At 42.3% G+C, this 24,492-nt stretch overlaps 1 protein-coding gene across 2 annotated transcripts; it reads right to left on the reverse strand.

Annotated features, from left to right (window-relative positions):
* Positions 1-933: 933 nt before the first annotated feature.
* On the reverse strand, positions 934-15,669 carry st8sia2 (ST8 alpha-N-acetyl-neuraminide alpha-2,8-sialyltransferase 2). Of its 2 annotated transcripts, none has more exons than XM_062547139.1 (6): positions 15,285-15,669; positions 12,902-12,958; positions 11,934-12,074; positions 11,566-11,823; positions 6,248-6,541; positions 934-2,888 (listed from the first exon to the last, which is right to left on the reverse strand). In XM_062547139.1, exons 1-6 carry the CDS (start codon positions 15,380-15,382, stop codon positions 2,600-2,602), a joined length of 1,137 nt encoding a protein of 378 aa, XP_062403123.1. In that variant the 5' UTR covers positions 15,383-15,669; the 3' UTR covers positions 934-2,599. The 2 variants fall into 2 exon arrangements, with proteins under 2 accessions (XP_062403123.1, XP_062403124.1); XM_062547140.1 differs by lacking the exon at positions 15,285-15,669 and adding an exon at positions 13,176-13,259.
* Between the last annotated feature and the right edge of the window lie 8,823 nt (positions 15,670-24,492).

Genomic DNA, 24,492 nt, shown 5'->3' on the forward strand with positions numbered 1-24,492 from the left:
GTTTTAGCAGAGTTCATGATCGTCGCATCTTTTTCTTGCAGAGGCAACAAATATCACAAATGTTCCGACAAGTTTCCTTATAACCTTGTTCAGTCTGTTGTACAAGACAAATGATTGGAAAAATGTCCAGCAAGTAGAATACATGACAGAAAAAAAAAAAGATTTTCACATGTACAATTCAGAGAATGCCTTCATACTTTTACAAAGGAACTGTTGAGGCCTTCAAGTAGGCGTGTTCATCTGTCTTAAAAGTTTATGTGCATGCTTAAAGGCACAAAAACACAAGGAGGCCCTTTCTCTGCAAAATGACATTCAAGTAATTATTAACATTTTTGACACCCGGAAATGTGAACATCTCTCCAGAACATCCTCTCTCAAGCTGTGACCTCGGTGGCGGGCTTTGCTCTTGTAATTAGGTTTAGTACTATTGGTCTCAGGCTGTTTCTATTTTTGAAGAACACAAATGCGCTTTTTATGGACAAATGTGTTCATTACTCCGGATGGTCTGCTGACGTCTACGGCAAGTCTATTATCTATTTTTAGCTTAACTGGAGGCATAATAAGAGCAACATGGAACGTCTCAGATGTTTCATGTCCAAACAACACATTTCTTTTTAATGTGGACAGATCACATGGTTGGGGACACATGAGTCGTTGCTAGGTTTCCTGGTGAGCACTTGAAATATTTCAAATATTTTGTCTAATTTCTGTGAAGCTTGGCTTGTACTTTTTTTTATTCCTTAGAGGCAGCTACAAAAACCACCGCTTGTAGGAAAACTCAAGAATGCATAACATGTTGCTAACCTCTGGGGAAAATGCAATTCACTGAAAACATGGTAAACTTGTTGATGCATTTTTTTGTCAAATGAAATGTCAAGAGGAGAAACAGCAGTCAGGTAAAGAACAAATATTCCTGATGTTATTGTAGGACAGATTTTTTTTTAATAAAAGATGACAGAAACGGTCAAATAATAGTCACATACTATCACAGTAGCAAATATGAGGAAAATAAGTCTTCACGCTCATCTTTTTCAAAACTGAGAAAGACCATCATGTAAAAGTAAACCGAATTTAAGTTAGTGTTATCTGTAAAAGCTCAGAAAGCGTCAAGAAAAACAGAGGGAGGAAGTTTGAAGGAAAGCTGAAGGACAGAGGGTTTGCTGTTGACCAGGCCTGTGTAAATATCATTGTGTGAACAGCTGGGTGTGTTTCCAGTCATGACTGTTGGATCTCCCAGACTTTGCATACCACAAAGTGGCTCTCAGAGTCTAACCTTACAATCAGCACACATATTGTATTTCCAACGTGCCCACTCACAGAGCTACATAAGAAGCACTGTTGGTTTTGATGCGGTCAACTTCCTTAAACTCATTGTCTAACCAGTTCAACCAGACATGGGAAACATTTTAACCTGGAATCTTAAGAAGGAAATAAACTGAGCAGTGTCACATAGCAACACCAACTTTATCTCACGCCACACTACATTCCAAAAAGTGTGTGTGTGTGAGAGAGAGAGAGTGTGCGTGCGTGTGCAACTTGTTTTCATGGAGAACAATGAGGATGTATGCACTGTTGGAAAATGTTGGCCACATTTATAAATAAGCTCTTGAACATGCAGTTACATTCATTTTCCATTCAATCAATACATTTCTGTACCATGTGATTTAAGAGAGACCCCATGAATTAATTGAACTGGCACTTGTTTAAAATGACTCATCACACTAACTGCAGGCAAGCGAGCCCTCAACATTTTTGTATTTCATCAAAACAGCTCCCTCTAGTGGCAAAATATATACCTTGCAGGCACAACAAACATTTGCAACATTTTTTTCAAGCTTTCTTTTAGAAAATTACAAACAGTGAATTTACTGACATTTATGGCTCATGAATAATACATTTCAATCAGACCCTCAAAGTGTGCTACTGTTGCATGTCAGTAAGCTCTGTCATTTTCTCTAATGTTTGCTGTGAGACACTGAGGAAATTGTAAACATTGTGCACGTTCAGCGGTTACAACTAAGGAGTTGTTGTAACTTCAGACCGGGCAGGTGGTTGTACAGGATTCTGAATTTAACAGCAATTATCTTGTTGACTTGCATAAAACCCAACAAAGTTGAATGCTCACCTTCCGACTTTAGATGTTGAGTCAGACAACATAACCTTGCCTAAGTGTACAAATGCCAAAGCATTTGTGTACCCTGTTAAGTAGCATCCTAAAACTTCCAATGACAATGGAATGCTTAAAAACAAACAAACACTACGCAAATCCCTTTTTTGGCAGTCAGTACATTCAAAATGTAAATCCATCTCTTGCAAAGAGGGGCTAAAGTTATTCCACATTTAGTCAAAGAGCTCACTTCAGCGCCAAACAATGGGCTTGCATTAACTATGTTCTAAAAAGTGTTTTTTTTTTTTAAAAAAGGGAACACTGACTCTTCCAAATCCCCAGAATCCGACTAACATAGGTCTGAGCTGGCATACAAACACAGGTGCTCTTCCTTAGATATCCCCACCAGCATCCACTCCACCCCAGTCAGGGGGGCGTATAGTGCATTGTTTTGGAGGGGGCCCTTTTTAGATGGGGTGGGGTTGGGGGTGTTCAAGCTGCAGGGCTACTACAGGCACTGGTGTGCAGCCTGAGCGCCCCCTGTCTATGGAGCGAGCTCAGTGTCCGGAACTCCAGTGGCATGGTGTGGGGGCTGGCGCGAGACGTGAACTGGTAGGTGAGTGTGTCGTAATAGTGGTACTTCACCCGCTTTCCCTGATGGTCCCTGTGGAACGGCCAGAAGCCATAAAGGTGTATCTCGTCACAGAAGCGCGTGGCCATGGTGTACATCAGAAGACCAGTGGTGGGCCGTTTGATCTGCACCTGATTGGTCAGCCAGTAGCTGTGGAGAGAAGGGATTGGTTGAAAACGGTATGGTTCGTTTAGTTTTACAACAGCATAGTATTTACATGCAATGTCCTTTTTGGATTTTTTACATTTATTTTGGTTAAAGGTATACTATGCAGTTTCAGGTATTTTTGGTGACTGTAGAGCCCACCCTAGAGTCATATATTTATATCTTATTCTGCCGTTGTATTCTTCTTGTGGCTTGTTCCACCTGTATACAATGAAAATGCTTTTGTTGTGGAGGCAAAGGACTAACTACAGGCAAAAACAAAGAGCCATCTCCAAAGAGCTATATCTACTGACACGGTAATGCTATGCTGTATGGGTGGACGGTACCCCTGTTACAAGTTTGTTTACCATCAAATTTGCATAGTGTACCTTTAAACATTTCTACAGCATTTATTTTACAGTTTAAGTTAGCCAACGAGCTGACTGGCCAACTGGTGGTTTTAGAGAGAGGGGGTTGGTGGATGACTGAGCCATCACAACTCCATGCAAACTTCACAAACCAGTCTAAATGAAATACAATGAGTGGACATTGAGGATGACACAGAATTAGAAAATATGTGCTCTCACACTCTCACACACACACACACACACACACACACACACACACACACACACACACACACACACACACACACACACACACACACACACACACACAGCTCATTCTCACAGATCCACTGCACTGGTGTAACCACCGCTGCCTACATATATGTAGATCTAGTCCATACAAAGCCTCATGGTTAAACTCTATGACCGGACCACTTAAAAAGAGAAGCCCTCGACCATTCAGCAATATCCATTAAAAAGCACTGGACCCTCCCTGGTCTCAGGTCCACAATGGCGTTCCACTCATCCTTAAATAAGCCCCGCTATACATCTTGGCCCCTGTCACCATGTGGTGCCTTTCACTCACAAGAATGTGAGAGTGTGCGACCAGCATGCAGTGTGTGTGTGTGTGTGTGTGTGTGTGTGTGTGTGTGTGTGTGTGTCATGGGGGGAGGTGGCAGAAGAACTTGGTTGCAGGGGCTAGTGTGGAGTAACCGAATCCTTTGGTAACAGAGGGGCATAGATCACCACAGTCTACATCTGGTGTTCTCACTCAGGGCTTGAACTGCAGGGCACCCAGATAATAACGGCAACAACAGTGACTGGCCCTCTGCAGGCCTGGCTCTGGCTGGTAGCGATCCTCCAGCCCCGCCACCACAGCACTGAGGACTGAGGAGATCTCACCGCTCCACACAGGGTAGGGGTTGAGCTATTTAAAGGGCACCTCTGCATTCAGACGAGACAAAAAAAAAAAAACGAACCACCAAGGGTAATGTGTGGTTCGGCATATGATGCCTGACCTTTACTGCACTCGCCTCAGGCAGACGGGTAGTCTGCAATTTCACAAAATTCCTCCATTCTACCTTCAAAAACTTGTGTAAATGGTTTCTGTGGGCATTACCAGCAGGATCAGACCAAGATAATGAGGCGAACAAGGAATAGCCACAGACAGATAACAAACATGTTTTTTTTTACTTGAAGGTAGAAGTCTGGTTTAGGTTTTCATTACGAGAGCAACAAAATGCCTGAAAGAAAAGAATCCTGAGATGGATTCCTCTGGCTATAGAAAATGCCTGTGCTGTCAAATCAAACAGTCAAATAAGGTGATAGATCCTGTTCATATTGAGCATGGGCAAATAGAAATAACGCATATTTGAGGTGAAAACTGTCTTCGCCCACATTATTAATTTCATATTGTTTTCCAAAAATCTACATTGAATGAGCATTGAAACACAATAGCGGTGTTGTTGGCCTCTGGAAAACGAGTGTTTTCTGTGTCAGAATATGCCATTTTAATGTGGACAGAGGACTAAACAGGGATAGTATTATGCATATTTAGATTTACTTGACTGTGTTAATGTTGACAGGGCCTTAGCTAAATGTACCAGTACACATATTTGTTTCTCTCTACATTATGTATGCATTTGATATCAAGTAACTAAAAAGCTCCTCTCATTGGGAAGGAGATAATGAGGACAGGAGATAATGAGGACAGCATTAAGGCAAACTTTTATGGCAAGTCACGTCACTCGGCAGGGGGTCGGGCAGCGACTTTGACCGGAACAAGACCAGGGCCCTATCTAAATGAATGGGGAGAGAGCTGGATGTCCATGTTCCATGGTGTAAGGGACATAAAAATCACATGTATGAAATCACGATGAAAATCAGATTAAAATCGCTGAAAAGGTTTGGTGGTTTTGCATCAAATTAACGCTTAAAAGCCTTTTTCTTACTGGTAATCTTGGACTGCGCATGCTCAATTCTTCACGACGCAGTTTTCAAAAAGGATCGTCAAAATGATTGGAGCAACGGCACTGGAAGAGGCGGGACATGTGCAAACCGGTGTAAACACCCGCCATCAAGTTACCCCATGCATTTCAATGGCCAATTTTTCCAGTGCAGTGTCTCCTCACATATAAGTGTCTCTGATTAAAGTCTTAAAGTGTGCTGGAGGGATATAGTTAGTCAGCGTACTGTAGATGTAGGCTATAATTCTTCATAAACCTTAACAAGGAAAGAACAAGAAAAAGATTAAGAGAGGAAAATCTAAATGTGTCTCATCAAATCAAATCAACTTTCATTAAAAAGGTTGATTAAAAAGTTTTTCTTTTTTAAGCGTGACAGTCTTGTGGATGGCTGAGGTTTTACCTGTTGGTGTAGGCAGTGGCAACCTGTGGTGACTACAGGTGGCTGGCAGCATTAAGCTCAGGTAAAAATAGCCTGCTGAGACCTTCTAAAGCTGCAGGATAAATGTCTCTCCAGGGTATGTGTGATCATTAAGGTTTATACGCATGCACGCACACACACACACACACACACACACACACACACACACACACAGACACACACACACACACACACACACACACACACACACACACACACACACACACACACACACACACACACACACACACACAAACACACACACACACACACACACACTTGTGCCCATACTCATTCACTCTCTCTCTTTATCTACACACTCTATCAGCATGCTACTTCCTCAGTGTGGGGGAAAGGTGGCTCTCACATTAACCATATGCATGAGAATGAAATGGATGGCTGACTCCAGTCCACACACACACACACACACACACACACACACACACACACAGAGACACACAGACACACAGACACACACACACACACACACACACACACACACACACAGATACACACACACACAGACACACAGACACACACACACACACACACACACACACACACACACACACACACACACACACACACACACACACACACACACACACACACACACACACACACACACCTTACCCTCTGACGGCGTGCAGCAGCCTGAGCGAGGGAAAGGCGGTGCGCACGTTGACCGTGTGCGTGAGGATCAGGCGGATGGCCCACTCCACCCTCTCCTCGCCGCCCTTGGCCATGAAGGCGGGGATCCAGAGCACGCTGCCGCTCAGGTCCTGCAGCCGCCGGATGAAGCGCTGACGCCACTCCTCGCTGGACAGGTCCTGGAAGGCGCGCTGCACCACCGACGGGTTCATGGTCACCAGGCTGGTGCGGTGGCCCACGTCTGCGCTGAACTCGTCCACCGGGGCCAAGTTGCATCTGAGAGACCCGGCACACAACAGATAAGTGTTCAAGTGTGTCACACACACATACATCCAAAAGTGATACAAAACTGGGTGCCGGACAGACAAGCATATGTCAGGCAAGAATGAGAAGTCCGTACACCAAAATATGCTCCTTAGCATTTTTTTGCTAATTTAATGGTATATCACCATGTGTAATATTTGGGGCCCAAGCCCTTCACCAGACAACTGCGACAACATGATATCTGATGAAGGGGCTTGGGCCCCAAACGTTACACGTTATTTTCTTACATAACAGAGAAGTCACACTGCACCTCTGCTGAAGACCATTAGCTTTGTGTGAGCTTGAGACATAATGCAAACTGATAAACACACACTCTAGCAACTCATTGGACTGCTTAGGGCTGTCTATGGTAAGAGAAGCCCCCCAGGGTTATCAAAAAAGGGCCCCAGTTTTTATCTCTGCAATGAGGACAACTAAGAATATTTATGAGGAAGCCTCTGGCTCGAGTTCCTTTTAGTCAAGCGCTTCATTTCCCCAAAACGTTCTTAACACCATGTGCATGAGCGAGCTGAAAAAATAGGGGTACTCAAAGAGAATATCAAAAACCATTCAGTGATATTCAAAGCACCACAAATACATGATAAGACAAGCTCAATGAATTCTTCACTCTAGAAACTTTGGCATTTTACAGTGTTCACATGGGTCTGCGACTCAAATGTCCTATTGACCTTTGGCATAATGGCAGATTAGTAAGATCCACATGTCATCAGGTCACTGTGTGGGCACTCTCAGACTTGCCCTTTCCAATGAACAGACGGCATCTAGATGCAAATCCTCATATATTCTGTTCTTCTCAAAGAAAGCTGGAGCTGTGGTGCACAGTGGTAGCACCTACACCACTAGGGTTGGGCATCGATAACCGGTTCCGTCTTGGAACCGGGTTTAACTTATCAATTCCATCGACATCGTACGTCTTTTTTGTTATCGATTCCCTTAACGATTCCCTCAGCCTGCATGACGTCGGACCTTTTCCAGTTTTCCTGAAATTTTGTGTTACTACACGCCCTCTGCGACGACTCATACTACAAGTCAAATCGTGTAAGGGTAGTAATACCAGCAATATGTTAAAACATTTGTCCGTGAAGCATGGGATTAAGCTCCAAGAGTTTGACAGACTACGGAGGGGTGCTAACGTTGCCCGGTCCAGGGCTCCAGAGTGCATATGCGCCCAAAATGTTTAAGAGTGTGCCTGAAAATAATTCTAGGTGCACCTGACGCTGCTCGGGTGAAAGCATACGTTTCCTTCACAAGTTTTAATTGTAGACTATGCGTGCAACTTTGCCAAACTGTATATAAGTAACCCCCTTGGCCCGCTCTCTCTCTCTCTCTCCCTCTCCCTCTCTCGTGCGCGACACCCGCCCCTCGACATGCACATTCACAATCGTGAAAGCAATGACGCATAGAAGACAACTAGCGACATTCGGTTAGCATCATAGCGTAGGCTACTGCACAAATTTGATTCAAACTCTTGCATTCAAGTTGACTGATCATCTCAATGTTTTCCAACTCTAAGACTCACAAGGGCCTGTCCCAAGGAGACAAAGTATTAGCCTACCTTGCAACTTAAACACACGTGGGGAAACTGAACAGTCCAACCAGTAGAGTATAATAAGCTAGCCAACTATGCTACTTTGTTTACAATTTGAGGCTTCAAGCCGACAGCTGAATTAAAGAGGCAGAGTTGTAATATGAATAGTCATGAATGTCATGTCAGTAGTAGGCTATAGATTAGAATATATAAAGAATTATATTATATTATATATATACACTGTAGGCTATATACATCTTTATACTTCTTTATAAAGAATATGTATATTCCTTATTGTGTTTTAAATAAAGACAAGCTTTTTCTACGCCTTATTGTTAAAAAATCATTCACATTATATGAAAGGAGAGCGATAAAAGGTGACCTTTTGGCGTTAAAGGTGATGCAATGAAAAATGTGGGTGCACCTACATTTTTTGGGAATCGATAAGAGAATTGATAAGGAATTGGATTGATAGGCAGAATCGATAATGCCATCGATATTGATAAAAACTTATCAATACCCATCCCTATACACCACATCCAGGTCATTTCCAGAACCCCACTAGCCTGGCTATCACCAGACAAGTAGGGTAGAACCATAGGGAGGTTTCCAGTCATAGCTGCAGGGCTAAATCAAATCGCCCACAGTTCAGGTTGGGTTTACTCAGTGTAGATCCCCCACCCCATCTCGCTTCCTATCACACACACCACACACTTTTCTACAACTACAACTGTCCTATCTACACGCAAACAAAAGCCCCTAAGACATACTTAAAAAAAGAAATACTGCAGTGTCTCACAAATGAAAATCATTCAAGCCAAACCATTTCAATATCTGGTATAATTGCATTGTTCTGTGTTTGTTTGCCAGTTGTAATAGTAATTTCAATCCCATTCCTCTCTGGAAACGTTGTGAATGTTCCGTCATCGTAATATCAGTAGATCAATAGAGGAAAATGCAAGAATTGTTTGTTCTTTGAAACTAATATCACACAACTGATTAAGTTGTGCAAAAAAAACAATTGCTAAAATGTCTATTCCCAATTCGGCCCAATTTTCCACCTTATTTATCTATGTTGTGCCAATTTACTGCATGGGTTTAAAAGCTGGAGGTGTTTAGAAATCAAGGCCCAGAGTAAGAGTGAGAAGTGGAAAAACTCCCAAGTCATCACTTTCTAATACAAAGAAACCTTGGCCAGTCCTGGAGGTGTGTGTGTGTGTGTGTGTGTGAGAGAGAGAGCTTGTGTGTGTGTGTGTGTGTGTGTGTGTGTGTGTGTGTGTGTGTGTGTGTGTGTGTGTGTGTGTGTGTGTGTGTGTGTGTGTGTGTGTGTGTGTGTGTGTGTGTGTGTGTGTTGGGGAGGGGGGGGGGTGGTTCAAGGAAGGCTGGCAGAAGAGAGGTACAATAAAAAAGCAGACAACAAAAGGGGGAACAGACAGAGAGAGAGAGAGAGAGAAAGAGAGAGAGAGGGGGAGAGAGAGAGAGAACAGAAACCAAAGGGAACAGATAAAAGGCGAGCCACGGTGGAGAATATGAGAGAAGAAAAGCACCGTATATGTTCCGCAGCAGGTGCATATCCTGGGGGCTGTACTGTGAAGTGATGCAAACAAACCTGACTCCTCCAGGTACCTTAAAGAGTAACCTCTGATCACTGAAAGAACAGTCGATTGGGCAAAGGTGCCTGCACTCATTTTGCCCTCTGTGCTGCTTCTCCACAGCACAGCAAGGTTTCTGCAACTTTTCAACACTCATCCTTCAATATTAATAGTCTGCCTTGCCCATCACCTCTGCCATTCGTATTGCTCCCAGCATACAGTATGTGGCGTGGAGCTGAAAACACACACGCCATGGCGAAGCAAATCCCTGGAATGAAGGTAGCCTAGAGCTGCCACTGCTGTTATCTAAAAGCCCACAGCCACAGGGATGGGGACCGAGCTCCAGAGCCTCAGCTGACCTTTATCACGACACGGACACATTCACAGGACGCTAAACTCACAAAAACACTTCCAGCCAGGCCACACGAGATCTCCTCCTCCATCGCTGACACCATGTTGGGGGTCAAACTGAGCAGGGCACACATGCCACCATCACATTCTTGGAAACTCTGCTAATAATATCACCATTAACAAACACCTCCTGGTTTTTGTCTGCTTCGCCACTACCACACATGCGCGCGTGCGCACACACACACACACACACACACACACACACACACACACACACACACACACACACACACACACACACACACACACACACACACACACACACACACACACACACACACAAAAACCCATAAAAAATATATACTAATCACCATCTTCCTAGCTCAGCTAATGATATTCCCCTAACGACACACCTCCCGATCGCCCATCTCCTCTCCTCTCCTCTCCTCTCCTCTCCTCTCCTCTCCTCTCCTCTCCTCTCCACTACGTCCCATCCCACACAGATGACCATCTGCTGAGGACAGGGGTAATGAGCTAGCAGCCGCGCCTTGATCTATCAAAGTAGGCCGACGGGTGGGTGGCTTGCGAAAAGAGAAGAAAAAAAGAGAAAGATAAAAAGAAAAACAGAATGGGGCCGGTCTGCGGCGGTGGGAGAGCGCGCCGGCCGGCCCGGGCATTATCTCCTTGCCTGAGTACCCCGACAAATCCCCTCCGCTCCATTAGCTCAATGTGACCACTCCTCGTCGGCTGCTCTGGGTAAGCCGCGCGCTCAAGTGCTCCCCTGCTCGGCCGCCCCTGCCCACTCGGCGCTGCTGGGGTGGACACTGGAGCGCCAGTGGCGGGATTTAGACCCCTCAGGGACCTGGGTGAGCTGACCTCGGTGCCCTGGAGACAGGGAGCCGAAAGGGAGGGGAGGGGAGGGGAAGGGTGGGGTGGGGTGGAGTGGGGTGTGGCGGTTGGCAGGGTGGATATAAATGGAGTTTGGTGACAGTGAGGCTTAACGATACAAAAGACCAGAGAAATAACAGCCTGGCTTACCATTCATATGCTGCTCAAAGACGAGGGACAATTACCGACTCAGCACGACCTCAGAGACGGCTGCTTTTTCTAGAGGTTGTTTTAATTAAAATGCACACGAGAAGAGCACTGCCACAGGGCACAACACTCATTAAACACCTGCCTTTTCATATAACACATCAAGTCCAAGTCTACAGTGTGTGACCGACACGAATCATCCCAGTAGAAGCAGTAGTGCCACTGGCAACTCATTACGCTTTCAAAGGACTGCAGAAGCTTAGTAAAAATGTTCTCAGCAGGTATATAAATGGCACTCAACATCTCTGTGAACCATTTCTGAAAAAGGACAGATTAGAAAAAAAAAAAAAATCTCCTGAATGATCAAAGAGTTGCTCGTTAACGGCTATAACAGTGATGCTACCAGCTTGGAAATATCTTGGCCCTTTGGGGGGGATTTTTAAATCATCGTGCATTGTGTGAAGACCTACCGGATGACAAAGTCATACGAGTCGATTTCAGATCCACAGCTACTGTTCAGCAGTATCCCAGAGTTCCCCACAATGGCACAGCGCTTGTGGTGCTGGTTCTTCATTGGCGAGGCCGTGGGCAGGAGACTGTACAGGTTCTCGGAGACATTCATCGTGCTTTGGCGGTCGAACACATAATGGATGACATCTCCGGGCTTCAGAGTTCCCTTCAGTATGGAAATGTCTTTCTCGGGGTCTAAAAACTTCAGGATATTCTTCCTGAATGAGAGAGATACATTCTCAGACTTCATTGTTTCATAGTTTGACAGCTCATTCAAATAATGTTTAGTATTTGTGAGTGAATTGTGAGGAAAAGGATGAAGTTGTGCCTGATCATGTTGGAGAGTGTCCTGTTAAAAGTCCATTCCGGAGGGGACGCGGTGGTTCCGTTTCTGGCTAACTGAACAGAGGAGCTGTTGTCTCCTTTGGATTTCAGAGCAGGAGTAGGGCTGGGCACCAACGCAACACTCCTGAGGATGAGATAACGGGAGAGAAAAGGACATCAAGCATTAGCAAGGCCACCATGGTCTCTCTGCTCAGCAGCGGTGTGGAATGTTAAGAGCAGAGCTTGGTAGGAGAGGTGTTGCTTTAGACACCAACAGGAGGACCTGTCAATCTGAATCTTCCGCAGCTAAAAAGTCAGTCACTAAAAAGCATGTTGTAAAATTAAACAACAAAACATGTTTATCCAATATTATTTATGCAGGGTGTTTGCTTATTGTATTGTACGCCTGTCTGACCTTGTCTATCCAAGTTTATTTTGCCCTGAAAAACCAAATGCATAATAATCACCAGGCAGGACAAATGCTGCCAAACACTATGCTTTACTCTTTCAGAATATGGCAGTGGTAGAAACCTTAGTTTGACAATGACAAATGGCAAATTATACTCTTAACCATTTGAAGGATATTTCAATTTGGGACATTAAATGGATCACAATTTCATGCAACAGTGTGAAGATGATCACGATGATGACAGTCTGATGACTTAGACTGTGACTTGAATGGATGACATAATTAGATAAACTTCACATTTTCATATGATTAAAAGCATTTGAAATGTAATTATCTGGTCAATTATTTATTCAGATAGTTGATGATCTCCAATGCATTCCCAAAAACAAAAACATTTCACATGTTTCTATGGAAACAAGGAAAGCCACTTCTTTCAAAAGAAAAAAGTCTCATGAGAATTCGCCATATGCTGCTAATCAAAAAAGTGTCTACGCAATTTAGAATTTAACATTTATTTTGTTCACCAGCCAGCTGGGACACTGAACAAAATATTCTCTACAAACCTGTTGAGTGTGTTAGCTGAGCTCTGCAAATAATACTTCTGAGATTCTCCAATGTTCCTGTGGAAAAGGGAATAGATAGTCAGGGTTGTGAAAAATTCCTACACTGTTGACTTGCCGCAACTTATGCTGCACATGAAGGCCAATATTTCATCCAATTTTATTCTAGATGTCACCAGTGACTGAGGTTGTCTGAGGCTTGTGTGTCCCCAATATACATTTAAATGAGGAATGTGCTCATAAGACAGATATGAGAGATACAAACAGACCGTCATACATCAAAAAGATGGCAGGGCCACAAAACAGAGCCGCCATTCCATTGATGCAAGACTTCAGAACAAGATGGAGTAGAAAATTATCATTTGAAAGACAGGCTGGACAGGTGCAGCCTCTGCAATCAGCAGCAGAGTCCTCTTGAGAAGTGAAGATAACCTGTGGATGATTGCTTCTAACGACAACCCACCCAAGTGAACAAATGGGAAGAGGAACAGAAAAACACAATGTTTTGTACTGATTCAGAGCCTGAATTCCCAAAGAATTCCATCCAAAGAAGTTTAGACTTGGCTTACGATTGCTATTACTGCGTAAATTCGTGGGGAAGGTAAAGTCAATTTATAAGCAAGTGTTGACATAGCCATTAGTTGTTTATATATATGTAGGCTATCAGCCCCTTTGAGTGACAATGACAGATGTGACTGACATATGTGGCACAAGAGGCACTCCCCACCAAGCATGTGAGTGTCCCCCCACTAAACATGGGAATGTCTGATCACTCATAGGGTACAGCTGAACTGCTGTTCGCTGTAGTACACTATAGCAAAACAGTGTAGTGCACTGCAATATTTTGTACATTTATAAGTTCGGGGCGATTATGGGGCAATCAAGAAAAACGGCTACTCTCTTAAGGCAGTTTTGATTGCCAGCAATCAAGGCATCTGTTCAAGGAAGAGATGTTTACTTCAGCAAGACAAAGCATGTGCTGTGCTGAGCTGCTAGAGGGGATGGCACAAACACACCTGATATTTGCAAACTCAAGTCCTACAATGACAGAGTAACTGGATTAAGACAAATAAGAATAACAATGTTGGTTCCAAAAGCGCCCACATATCAGCTCCCAATGTAGAGTGAAAATCCTAATTAGGAAATGTACAATTGCATCTTGCTCTACAAACCATTCTGGCAAGCAAACAAGGAGTCTGAAGCCTTTTGTTCAATCTCCCTCGTGGCAGGCCACGGGAACATGCCATTCCTCAATTATTTGTGCAAAAAATAAGACAAACCCGGTGAATTACCAATGGGCATCAGATTCAACAAAGAAGAGCCTGACTTATCTTATCAAAAATAAACAAACAACATGCTGCTATGTTGATATCTGAATGCAGCAAACAGCCTGAGGTTGTTGCCGTGTTTTTTCCCTCCAAAGACTGTTCTCCCAAACCTCAGAAGTCTTTCACTCTCAAGTGCTTGTGTGTAGCATCTCTCATTCAGCAGGAGGTCTTATTTTAGGCGAGATAGACATAGGAGAGGCATCTCACACTGAAGTGGCTCAATTATATTTGGTGTAAGGGCTGACAGTTTTCTTTAGTTTTGTCTCCAAGCAGTTGCTCTCTCCCTTGCTGACAAATCAAACAGTAATCTCCTCTCTGCTCTCAGCCATCCTCCAAACCCCATTTCAGTATGTACTGAATAGAGCTCTGGGCAAACAGAATGCTGAAGTGTTGAAGCACACCACACATTGCCTGTGTGCCATTTGTCACTGTGCCAAGGGGTTGCTCAGCTACTCTGGCTTTGATGATGCTATTGATTCAAGGTTGGAGGCAGTTTGAGCAGGTCACGGTGGCTCAAGGTGCGCATTGGCCTGCCATACCTGTTCCTACCTGATTTAGAGAACCTTCAAGGTGAAATAGCAATATACAATTTCACACAAGAAATGCCCAGTGTTGTTACTCTATGGCTAGCAAGCTCTGAAAATCTTGGCTTGCTGCTGTTCATTTTAGCAGAAATACTTTGTGAATTTGATGTTCATCTTCAACCCCATGGGCTTTTGTTAGACGTCAACTTCACCAGCTGTGCAAGTCAAGGCGCACACACACACACACACACACACACACAAGGCTAGGTAATAAAGCACTTGCACTGTTGATTCTTACGATGCAGTGCGTTTATATTCACTTATGTTCAGAACAAACAAAGTTGTTAATGCTTCGAGGCATTACATTTTAATAGCCAGTATGCATTACCTCATAAAATATTTATTATTAAAAGGCAAATCAACGCAGTCAATGAACCAAAACACATCACATAAATGAAATGTCTGCACGTGGCGCTAAACATATCCTAGACGTATTTGAAAGGATTGCTTTAACCTTAATTATAACATACTTACGATATCTCTTCTTCCACTTCAGAAATGTCAGCAATTATCAAAAATATCACTAACATAGTGACAATTCCGAAAAGCAGCGCTCGAAATTCAAAAGACATGGTTAGACCAAGAAAGGCTGCTGGTCTAGTGGTCCTCTTGAAGAAAGAAACCAACTATCGTTCCGTTAACAGCGCATGGTCTTCCAACATCGCCAGGGCGCAAGTCAGTCCTATTCCGAGCATATCCTATTCCGATTGTTTTTATTTTTTGGCATCAATCGTCTTCTGTTTGTGTGGTTCCGGTTTGTCCCCTAGTTTATTCAGATTCTCATCTGATAATGTTCGCTTCAATCGAGCACATCAGTCTGAGGGAACAATTGTCAGTCTCATATGCCCCCTCTCCCGTTTCTTCAGTCTTCTCTGCTTGTTACGCTATCTCTCAGGGTTGGACTGCACCCATTCACCGCACAGCTCTCTAGTTAAACTTTTGAGACAACTGCACAACTACACCTATCTGAAGGACCTGACGACGACAGCTCTCTCACTAACCAGTCACATGCCTTGCCAGATGTATTCCATGATAAATTATCACGTCCGACAAACTCATCATGTATTTGGACGACAATTATCAAAGTCAGTGATGCAGCCTGGCAATGAAAGGACTTACAACCGACATTTTCAATATAATCTCAAACAGCATACTGCAGTGCGTGCGTGGTATTATTTAATTGGAAGCAGTATTATGAATAAAGAGATGTAGAATCCGATTAGCTGTGTATAGTTAACAAGGCTTCTCGTGTCATTGTATTTGAATCAAATCCCTGCCACTCAAGCTTAGCTTGCACTTTATAAGTCAATCCCACACCTAATGACGTTAATTCACTGTGATAACTAATTGAACACACACACACACACACACACACACACACACACACACACACACACACACACACACACACACACACACACACACACACACACACACACACACACACACACACACACACACACACACACTTCAGTTTGTGTTGTCTTGTAGCCTACTTCATTATACATGACTTCATTCTCTGGATTTGCATGTTATCTCAGGTAGCAGCATATGTTTGCGCTGATCTGGCCTGGACTGGGGCCAGATCAGGGCGAGATCTGCTCCATTGCCAGCTGGGAGTCCTATCTCGGCTGCTCCAGCTAGACAAAGCAGTTTAAAAATGTGCTCTAGTGTCTCAACCACAGAGGGTTATATATTGTAGAGCACATCAGACATCAGCCTATTTGGCTTGTCTGGCTGTTGTTCTGATTAACACATATGTTGTATCCATTAAATTATGAATGAATATTCCTCAAAGAATCCATTTAAGTCCAACCTGTTTTGATCACATGCATAATATGGTATGCATGCATGTGATCAAAACGGGTTGATCACTCAGTGGCTTAAAAGCAACATGCAATCGAGTGGCAGTTCGACATTAGACCTGCAAAAGCTATCCAGTTCCATAGAGGCAGTTTATTATGGGAAAATGAAGATATTGCCTCCTGTGGTACAGAAAAAGGATCTCTATAAAGGCGATAATTCAGAAAGTGAGCAGGTCAAGTTTATTTTTATTACTTTCATTCAGAAGGATTAGCCTATTCGGTGAGGGTGGCTTCAAAAAACAGCATTGCGCACAGTATTATATGAAGAGAAAAGCTATACACCAGTTTGACCATAGAGATATTTATTTCAAATATGCCTCCCAGCATTCTGTTCATCTCACAAGAGTTCAGAAGATGAACAATAAGACAGTGAATTGGTCGCTGTGGATCACTGATGATGCTCTGGGACTCCTGTCAGCCATGGCAAAGGGTGTGCTTTTCAAAGCATGCTGACATTTGCTCTATCCGCCTGTTCAAAAAAAGGGTTATGAGTTCTCCAGAGATGGCAGTGGAGTGGACACACTGCAGAATATAAGACATCCTTGCTTTACTGTACCATGTTTTCTCACTGCGCCACTCAGAAACACAATCTGCGATATCTGCTACAAGACAAAAGGAGAATGAGTAACACAACAATAGAATGGTTAACCGCTTTCCATCAAAGGATAGGCCATCTTAAACCTATGTTTTGACTTTCACCTTCTGCATTGATTGAGTTGAGGACAAAGAAAACATTCTTTCTTGTTCAGTAACGCCCAGATGCCACCTTTCAACAATTATTCTGCTCATTAGTTGCATTGATGATGATGCTCAGTTACATAGTGAGATGAGCAGCTAACTGAGGATTCAATTGTGGGATGTCTGGGAAAGCATTTCATAGATAGAGAGATAGATGTAGATAGTTGTGCCTTGCTTGCAGGAGATCACTTTTTATTCACATTTTAAAATCCACTGTATCTCTCTTCTCAGTGCTTTGGGACTCTGTATCACAGAGATGCTGGAGGCAGTTTGGTATCCTTCTGGGTTGTGGTCTCCCGGAAGAATAGGCTTTTGGTTAGCTTGCGGATTAAAAGTCTGGATTAATGATAGTGTGAGAGGAGACATAGCTTTTTCTTTATGTGTGCAAAGAATAGAAGACATTCTCGCATGCTCATACATAAAGATTTGAGAGAAATGAAAAAAGTGTGACCTAGTTAAATGTTTTCATGTGTTTAATATCAGATTTGTTTCACTTTAGTTAGCCTAGGATGTGTTTTCTTGATGCATGTGTTAAATATTTTTTTGCAAAAAGAACAGCTTCATCACCAAGATTGAACTTGTAACATCTGGAATCTGATTAAAAGATAACCAATATTTCACAGTCATTATATGTTGCTGTCATCCAGTAACTGGTACTGACATCATGTAATGTCTTTGTGGGATATTGTGATATTGCCTTGTGCTCTGTTGCAATGTTGGCTTGCTGCTTTAGACAGTCATCTCTCAAAAGGTTTCATGTGGAAAATAATCAATATCAGCAGCATTTGTTCACAGAACATTGCATGTGATATCTAAAAAGACCAACTTTGTATGTTTTGTTTTCAATTCCGGTTTTAGTATTTTTTTCAATGGCCATTGTTTTTTGCTGGAAGACAAGTGTTTTTCACAGTCACGAAGTTGAGTTTGAGCAAAGGTTCATGCACAAGTATAGAGGTGTACATTTGTTTTGCAGTATCTATATCTATATCTTGCAGTCTCACAATGAAAACGTACATACATGTACATGTACATGCCACAATTATTGATACCACCGGGAAATATTTCGTAAGTAGATATTTTTCTCCTGACCACATGCCAGGAAAAACCCTTTGTTATCTAGGAAGAATAGATGAATAAATGATTATTACTCACTTGACATTAACACAGATAGAAGTTATGCAACTTTGGTCTGTCAAAAATAGGCTCAGATGGTATTTTATAGAAGCACAGTTTATTTCCCCCTAAAACCAGCTGATTTATGTTGCTCTGTCGGAGAATAGGCTACTGTCGGTTTCAGTAAAAATGATCAAAAAATATCTTGCCAACTGCATCAAATTGTAAATCGTGTTTTTTAGCATCACACACTCAAGGTGGTATTAGGCATACATAAAGGGATGACTATAAAGAGACGTTCTTTCCAACACTTGCTCGCCTCGGGAGCTAACTTTGAAATCATTGCTTCAGCCTAACCATCACCACTTTCTATTTCAAAACATAGAGTCATCCCTTCTTGTCGCTGATTGGACAGGTAATCTGCTGAACGATGGAAACGTTTGTAGACTACTTGTGTTCCAGACTAAGATCTCCCTGACAGGAGATCTAGGTAGGTGTGACCAGTCTATAGTTCACACCAGGAATGATAGGATAACCGCAACTATAACAACATGACTCGAGTGTCCAGTGTCAAGGAAAAGTCTCTCCTCGTATTCATGGTTGTTAAAATTGGATGGATTCTGAATGACTGCCAGCTTTTAATTGTTCTCCAAATTGATCTGAAAGTGATCACTGACTATATTGTTCTTCATGTTGCTATGTTGTAGTTAGACATTATCAGTGATATTAGCTTGAGTGATGCTATTTTGCTGTTATTGTTATGGAAATGATCACTGACCTACTGATGAGTATGGTAGAAGCTCTGAGATGATATGGGGCCGTTTTTCTTCCAAAGGCCCTGGGAACCTCACTAGGATGTTACGTATTATGAACTCTTGATTTCTATCAAATTATGTCAAGATTGGATCATTTAGCAGATCGATGAACCAAAACATATGTCCAGATCAAAAGAATGGCTTGCTGAATGCAAAATCAAACTTCTCCATGTAATCTCAGTCGACTGATCTGAACTCTAGAAAAGCAGTGGGGTGAAAGAAGAATGCACAAAAGAGGACGCAGGAGCGTTTCTGTAAAGAGGAATGATCTTGTTTTGTATTCTCCAACTTTATGACATATCATAGAAGACCAAAAGCGGTTTATTGGCAAAGGGAGGCTACAAAGTATTTGATACAGGGGTGCCAATTATTTTGGCACATTTCTTTTCTTCAAAATATCTATTTCTCTATGAGGTGTTTTTTTTTTCAGAATCCGAATCAATTTGCTTGCCTTCAAGGGTGGATTTGTCCTCATTGTTTCTTTTGTATGACTAAAAACATTTCCAAAAGATTGATTTTCTTTCTTTTTTGTGTGGGGATGTAAATCTGATAAGGAACATCTTCTTGTTTTATTTGTTTAACATTCTGCTGACTTTCTGTTAATGTTCATGTCAGTTGTGACTCATGTATTGTAAGAGCAAATAAAAATGTTTAATTATTCATTGTTAAAGGAAGCAGTAAGAGATAACCTGTTCCCATAAGCCAAACGGTTTCATGTGATGCTAAACCAAGCACATCACATTCGCTGGCTGCCCTCACTGTCCTATGCAAACATCTCTCCTGTGCGTTACACATCTGAGAGGGATATCAGAGAGACTATGCAATGTGACAGTGTAATGCTGTTTAGTAAATCTGAGAGCACTCTCATTGCAATTCTCAATGCTGTGCCAATTTCACCATACATTTCAATGAGAAGCTGTGGTGCATTCAGTCAGTAGTCTAATTGCTTGAATTTGCATGTCAACTCAACCAAACAATCCTCAAAAGCAATCTAATTATGCCCAGCAAATTAAAAAGTAAGTCTTTCGCATAAGTACATACATAAGTATTAAGCAAAATGAAACTGATGTTTTTTTCTATGATTTTTCCATCACTTACCAAACCAGGTAGGCTGGGTGAACCCTGCCTGACCTGCCGGCGAATATGGATTTCGCCCGGCAGCTCAAACCAGGCACAAAAGTTGGACTGTTGACCTGATTTTAACTTTGTTACAGAAGGCATTGAAAAGAACACAGCCCATAAAAATACCTCTCTATCATTACTACAAGACATGTTTTCTGTATATCTGAGGACTGAAAAACCTTAACTTCAATCACAACCACTTTACGACCAAGTCTACATTATTTTCTATAGGTTTGACAGCAGTTGAACCCTTTTGGACTGTGTTGTGCATCGGACAGTCAGAAGCATTTGTTAGTTGAACAAAGAAAATGAAGACAGTACAAAACCCAATATTGATTTGGCTGAAAGCTCCCGTGTTGAGGATGTAGAGATGGCATTTGATCTGCATCCGCAGGCTGCCTTTGTTTGTGGAATGCTAATTGTGTTTATCTGATTAGCATCCCAGACATGCATCTCGTAGAAATCTGCCCACTTAATTGAAGTGCCACTGACACTGTTACCGTTGATATTGCCATGTTTAATTGTGTCTTTTTCTTGATGTGTCTTCTACAGAAATGCTGTATCAAAGCTACTCTTCACAACAGGTCTCGACCTACCTTTAGCCCTTAGAAGATAAAGCACAGGGGTGTGAGGCCTTGTGGTGGAGATCTTGTAAAACATCACTGCACACAGCAATCTGTGTGCATGTCAGAGGTGTGTACGCCATGACCATATTTGCCCTGCATCAAACTCAAATAAATCACACTGAACCGTTTCCGCTTTTAGAATAAAGGTATGACTTCAAGGTAAGCGGGCACAAAAAGTACCGTTGTTATGCAATGTTTTGTAAAGCAGAATTAATGTGACCTTTAGCAATCTGATTAAAATGGAGGACAGGAAAGGACAATTGCTCATTCAGTAAAAAAAAAGAGAAAAAATCACTGAATATTCAGTTGGGAAATGTGTTTGATAATTGGGCTGATGTGTCTGAGAATAGAGAGAGCACCAAAGCAAATAGGTGCTTCCATAACACCAAGACACTGGGTGGGCTGTTGGGTTGTTTGATATTGTGAAAGATCTGGCAATATGTCTCCACGGACCACGCATGCAAATCAACCACCTCAATGGTTTGTGTGGATCGAAATAAGCCATAGCAGTCCTGCAGCTAGTGTCACTATTCCCAGGAGTGATTAGAGTCCACAATTAATCCTCAAATTAATTATGTTCACTAGAATACAATAGCCTTATGGCAGAATAATCATCATGGGACACAAAGGAAAACAGATGCAACTCAAAAGCATGCCCAAATGTTCACTCATACACACAATATGCCCATCTGCACACACATAGAGGCTAACAAAACTAAAAAGGAGGAAAGAGAGCTTTATTTCTCACTTATAATATAATGGATCACCAGCAGCTGTGTTCTTTGCAGCATTGCACAGGGTGTGTATTAGCTGCATTTCCCTGCATTTTCTTGCAAACGATTTCCAGCAGTACAATTCACATTCCTTTGGTGTTCACGCAGGTATATTTCTTTGCAGGCATTCGGATGACTCATGACTGTCATGACTTAAGACACTGGAATACGGGCTGTGGTGCATATGATTATGGACATGATCATACATCACTTATGCACAGTATAGCCCACACGCTGCATGTGAATTAAGTGTATTTGGCCCCTCAAGGGCATTCAGAGAGCAGGCACACATGGGATCCCTCCATCATTATTATGGACTGCGAGAGACCTTGGCAGGTTTGTTCATTATCACAGTGCGCAGACAAGGTGAAACATGGCTGCTGAGCTGATAAAGTCAATTGACTCTGTACAATGGTAGAGATACAGGTAATGCTGAATAGCATTGCTCCTGAACAGCCTGAGCAGCAAAAAAAGGCCTTAATGACCCGCTTGCACCAATACTGAATACATTATCATAGTAATTCACCGACAAACTATATTATGAGGCCTGGCACAGGGAGTGCCCATTAAAAGCTTGCTTGACTATTATACAGTTAGTGCTCTGAAGCTTGTAAGTTTTAAAGTGCTACGTCAACATGTTAAGGCTTTACAAAAGAGTTCATGGATTAAACAAACAAACCACTATCTTTTGTATTAACACAATATTTTAAAGAAAAATCTGAATTATTGTTTGGTTTCCCCCACACAGAATCTCATTTAACAAATAATTTAGTGATAACAAGCCTCAACATTCACCCAAGGAGAGTGATATTAAGTACTGAGGATAATTCATCCTTGATTTAGTCGACATCAAAGCATAATCAAAGTGTCTTTGAAGGTCTTCCGTACACCATACAAATATAGCAGACAGACACCCACCGCATCTCTCCACCACTATCTCCTCAGCCCAAACAGCAGCACCAGAGAGAGAGCACATGGGGCCAGGGAGGCTGTCAAGTTGTCTGGGTCCAGCAGAACACAGATGCACATTATGCTGCTAAGTTATTACCTTCAGAAACCCAGTCTGCTGCTCTGCCAGCAGTAATCATTTGTCATTGATTTTAATCATGTTTGAAATTGCTGTTGCAGAAGGGTAATGCATTCTTTGTAGCACACTGTGGTGGGAAAATAGCCTCTTTGTGTTGTTGACAGATATTTTTGCGTTTGCCTCAGATGTAAATAGATAGAAAAGGGGTGGCGTAAATAACCAGAGTGATATGGGACACTGGGAGTTGTACTCCATTATCAGGTGGAAATGGCGCTAATTTTACACACAAGATGTCATGCACGCCGTGTTGCTGCATTGCTCCGCTGCTGGCGCTGAGAACAAAAGTTCTGAAGAGAAAACTTTAGGTCATATATTTCCTATTTGTGAGACATAAATAACTCTGCTTCTATCATGGTTCCCATTTCCAGACTGTCTTTTATTTGTCTGTCCACTATAAGCCATTGAGATTTCTGAAGATATTCAGCTTCACAGAGCAGAGTACATTGTGTGCAGTCTATACAGGGCACATTTGGTGCAGAGATGTTTGCTGGCCCAGGGTGGCTGTGTACTCTCTACAAGAGAGTGAATCAATGAAAAGCGGAGAGGGGGAGAGGGAGGGGAAGAGGGGAGAGGAGAGGGAGAAAGAATAGCAACTACAAATAAATGAACACCTGTTTCTTTGGCAGCAGAGTTGTTGGAGTCTTGTTTTCTATTCTTGAAAAATCCAATTGTCAGAACTTGTCAAAACAAGACTGCCACCGTATTGAGTGCGTCGGCCAGGATGCGTTGCTGTTTATGAAACGTGTGACATGACTAGTTATGGGTTTTTTCCTATGCACATTTAAATACAAGGCTTGTGGTTCCTTTTCAGTGAATGGCCAACAATCTCAGTTCGTCTGTCTCTGACAAGGCGATTTAAGGCACATCAATGAAGAACATAATCTACTTATTTCCATTGTAGATTAATGTGCGGTGGTTGTCTCTTCACCATAATTGGACTCATTTCTGCTAGACACACTGCTCATGGGAGTCACTCATCTGTTCATTTTCCATCTGAAGTTCTGTATCAAGCATTGATTCATGTCCTAAAATTGAATCTCAATTTAATATAAGGTGGTTAGATAAGGCATTATAATTGGTCGTTAGGTAACAAACTAAAACTACCTTTAGATGAATTTTGTTACACACACATTTTATGTACTCCCATAAATCACATACATCTTCCCCTGCAAACCCGTTCATCGTGAATGCTGAATAATGTGTCATTACAGGAGGAAGAGAACCATCTCCTTGGTGACACTTATAAAAACAGCCCTTGTCTGACTGTCAGGTTAAAAGTGAAGTGAAGGAAACTCTCTCCCATCCCATGCAGGCACACTTTGATTATTTCTATCTGAGACAGAGAAAAAATGTAATAGGGGAAGATAGAAAATGCCTGGAGAAATTCCTCACTGTGCATTGAAAGACTGGGGACTACTGACAAAAATGAAGCATTGTGGGTTAATAGAATCAGCTCTATTCTACTGTGTGTTCAAAAAAAGTCTTCTGAGAGCCTCGTTCTTTAAAAAATCTGTTTTTCCTGCAAACCATAACACCTGGAACT

The sequence above is a fragment of the Sardina pilchardus genome, chromosome 10 (genome assembly GCF_963854185.1).
Source record: "Sardina pilchardus chromosome 10, fSarPil1.1, whole genome shotgun sequence".
Taxonomy (NCBI): Eukaryota; Metazoa; Chordata; class Actinopteri; order Clupeiformes; family Clupeidae; genus Sardina; species Sardina pilchardus.

Coding starts and splice junctions, on each gene's coding strand:
- st8sia2 (XM_062547139.1), bottom strand. CDS start 15,382: ATGTCTTTTGAATTTCGAGCGCTGCTTTTCGGAATTGTCACTATGTTA. Junction 12,959..15,284: donor GAAGTGGAAGAAGAGATATC/GTAAGTATGTTA, acceptor CCTTTTCCACAG/GAACATTGGAGAATCTCAGA. Junction 12,075..12,901: donor TCAGCTAACACACTCAACAG/GTTTGTAGAGAA, acceptor TCTCATCCTCAG/GAGTGTTGCGTTGGTGCCCA.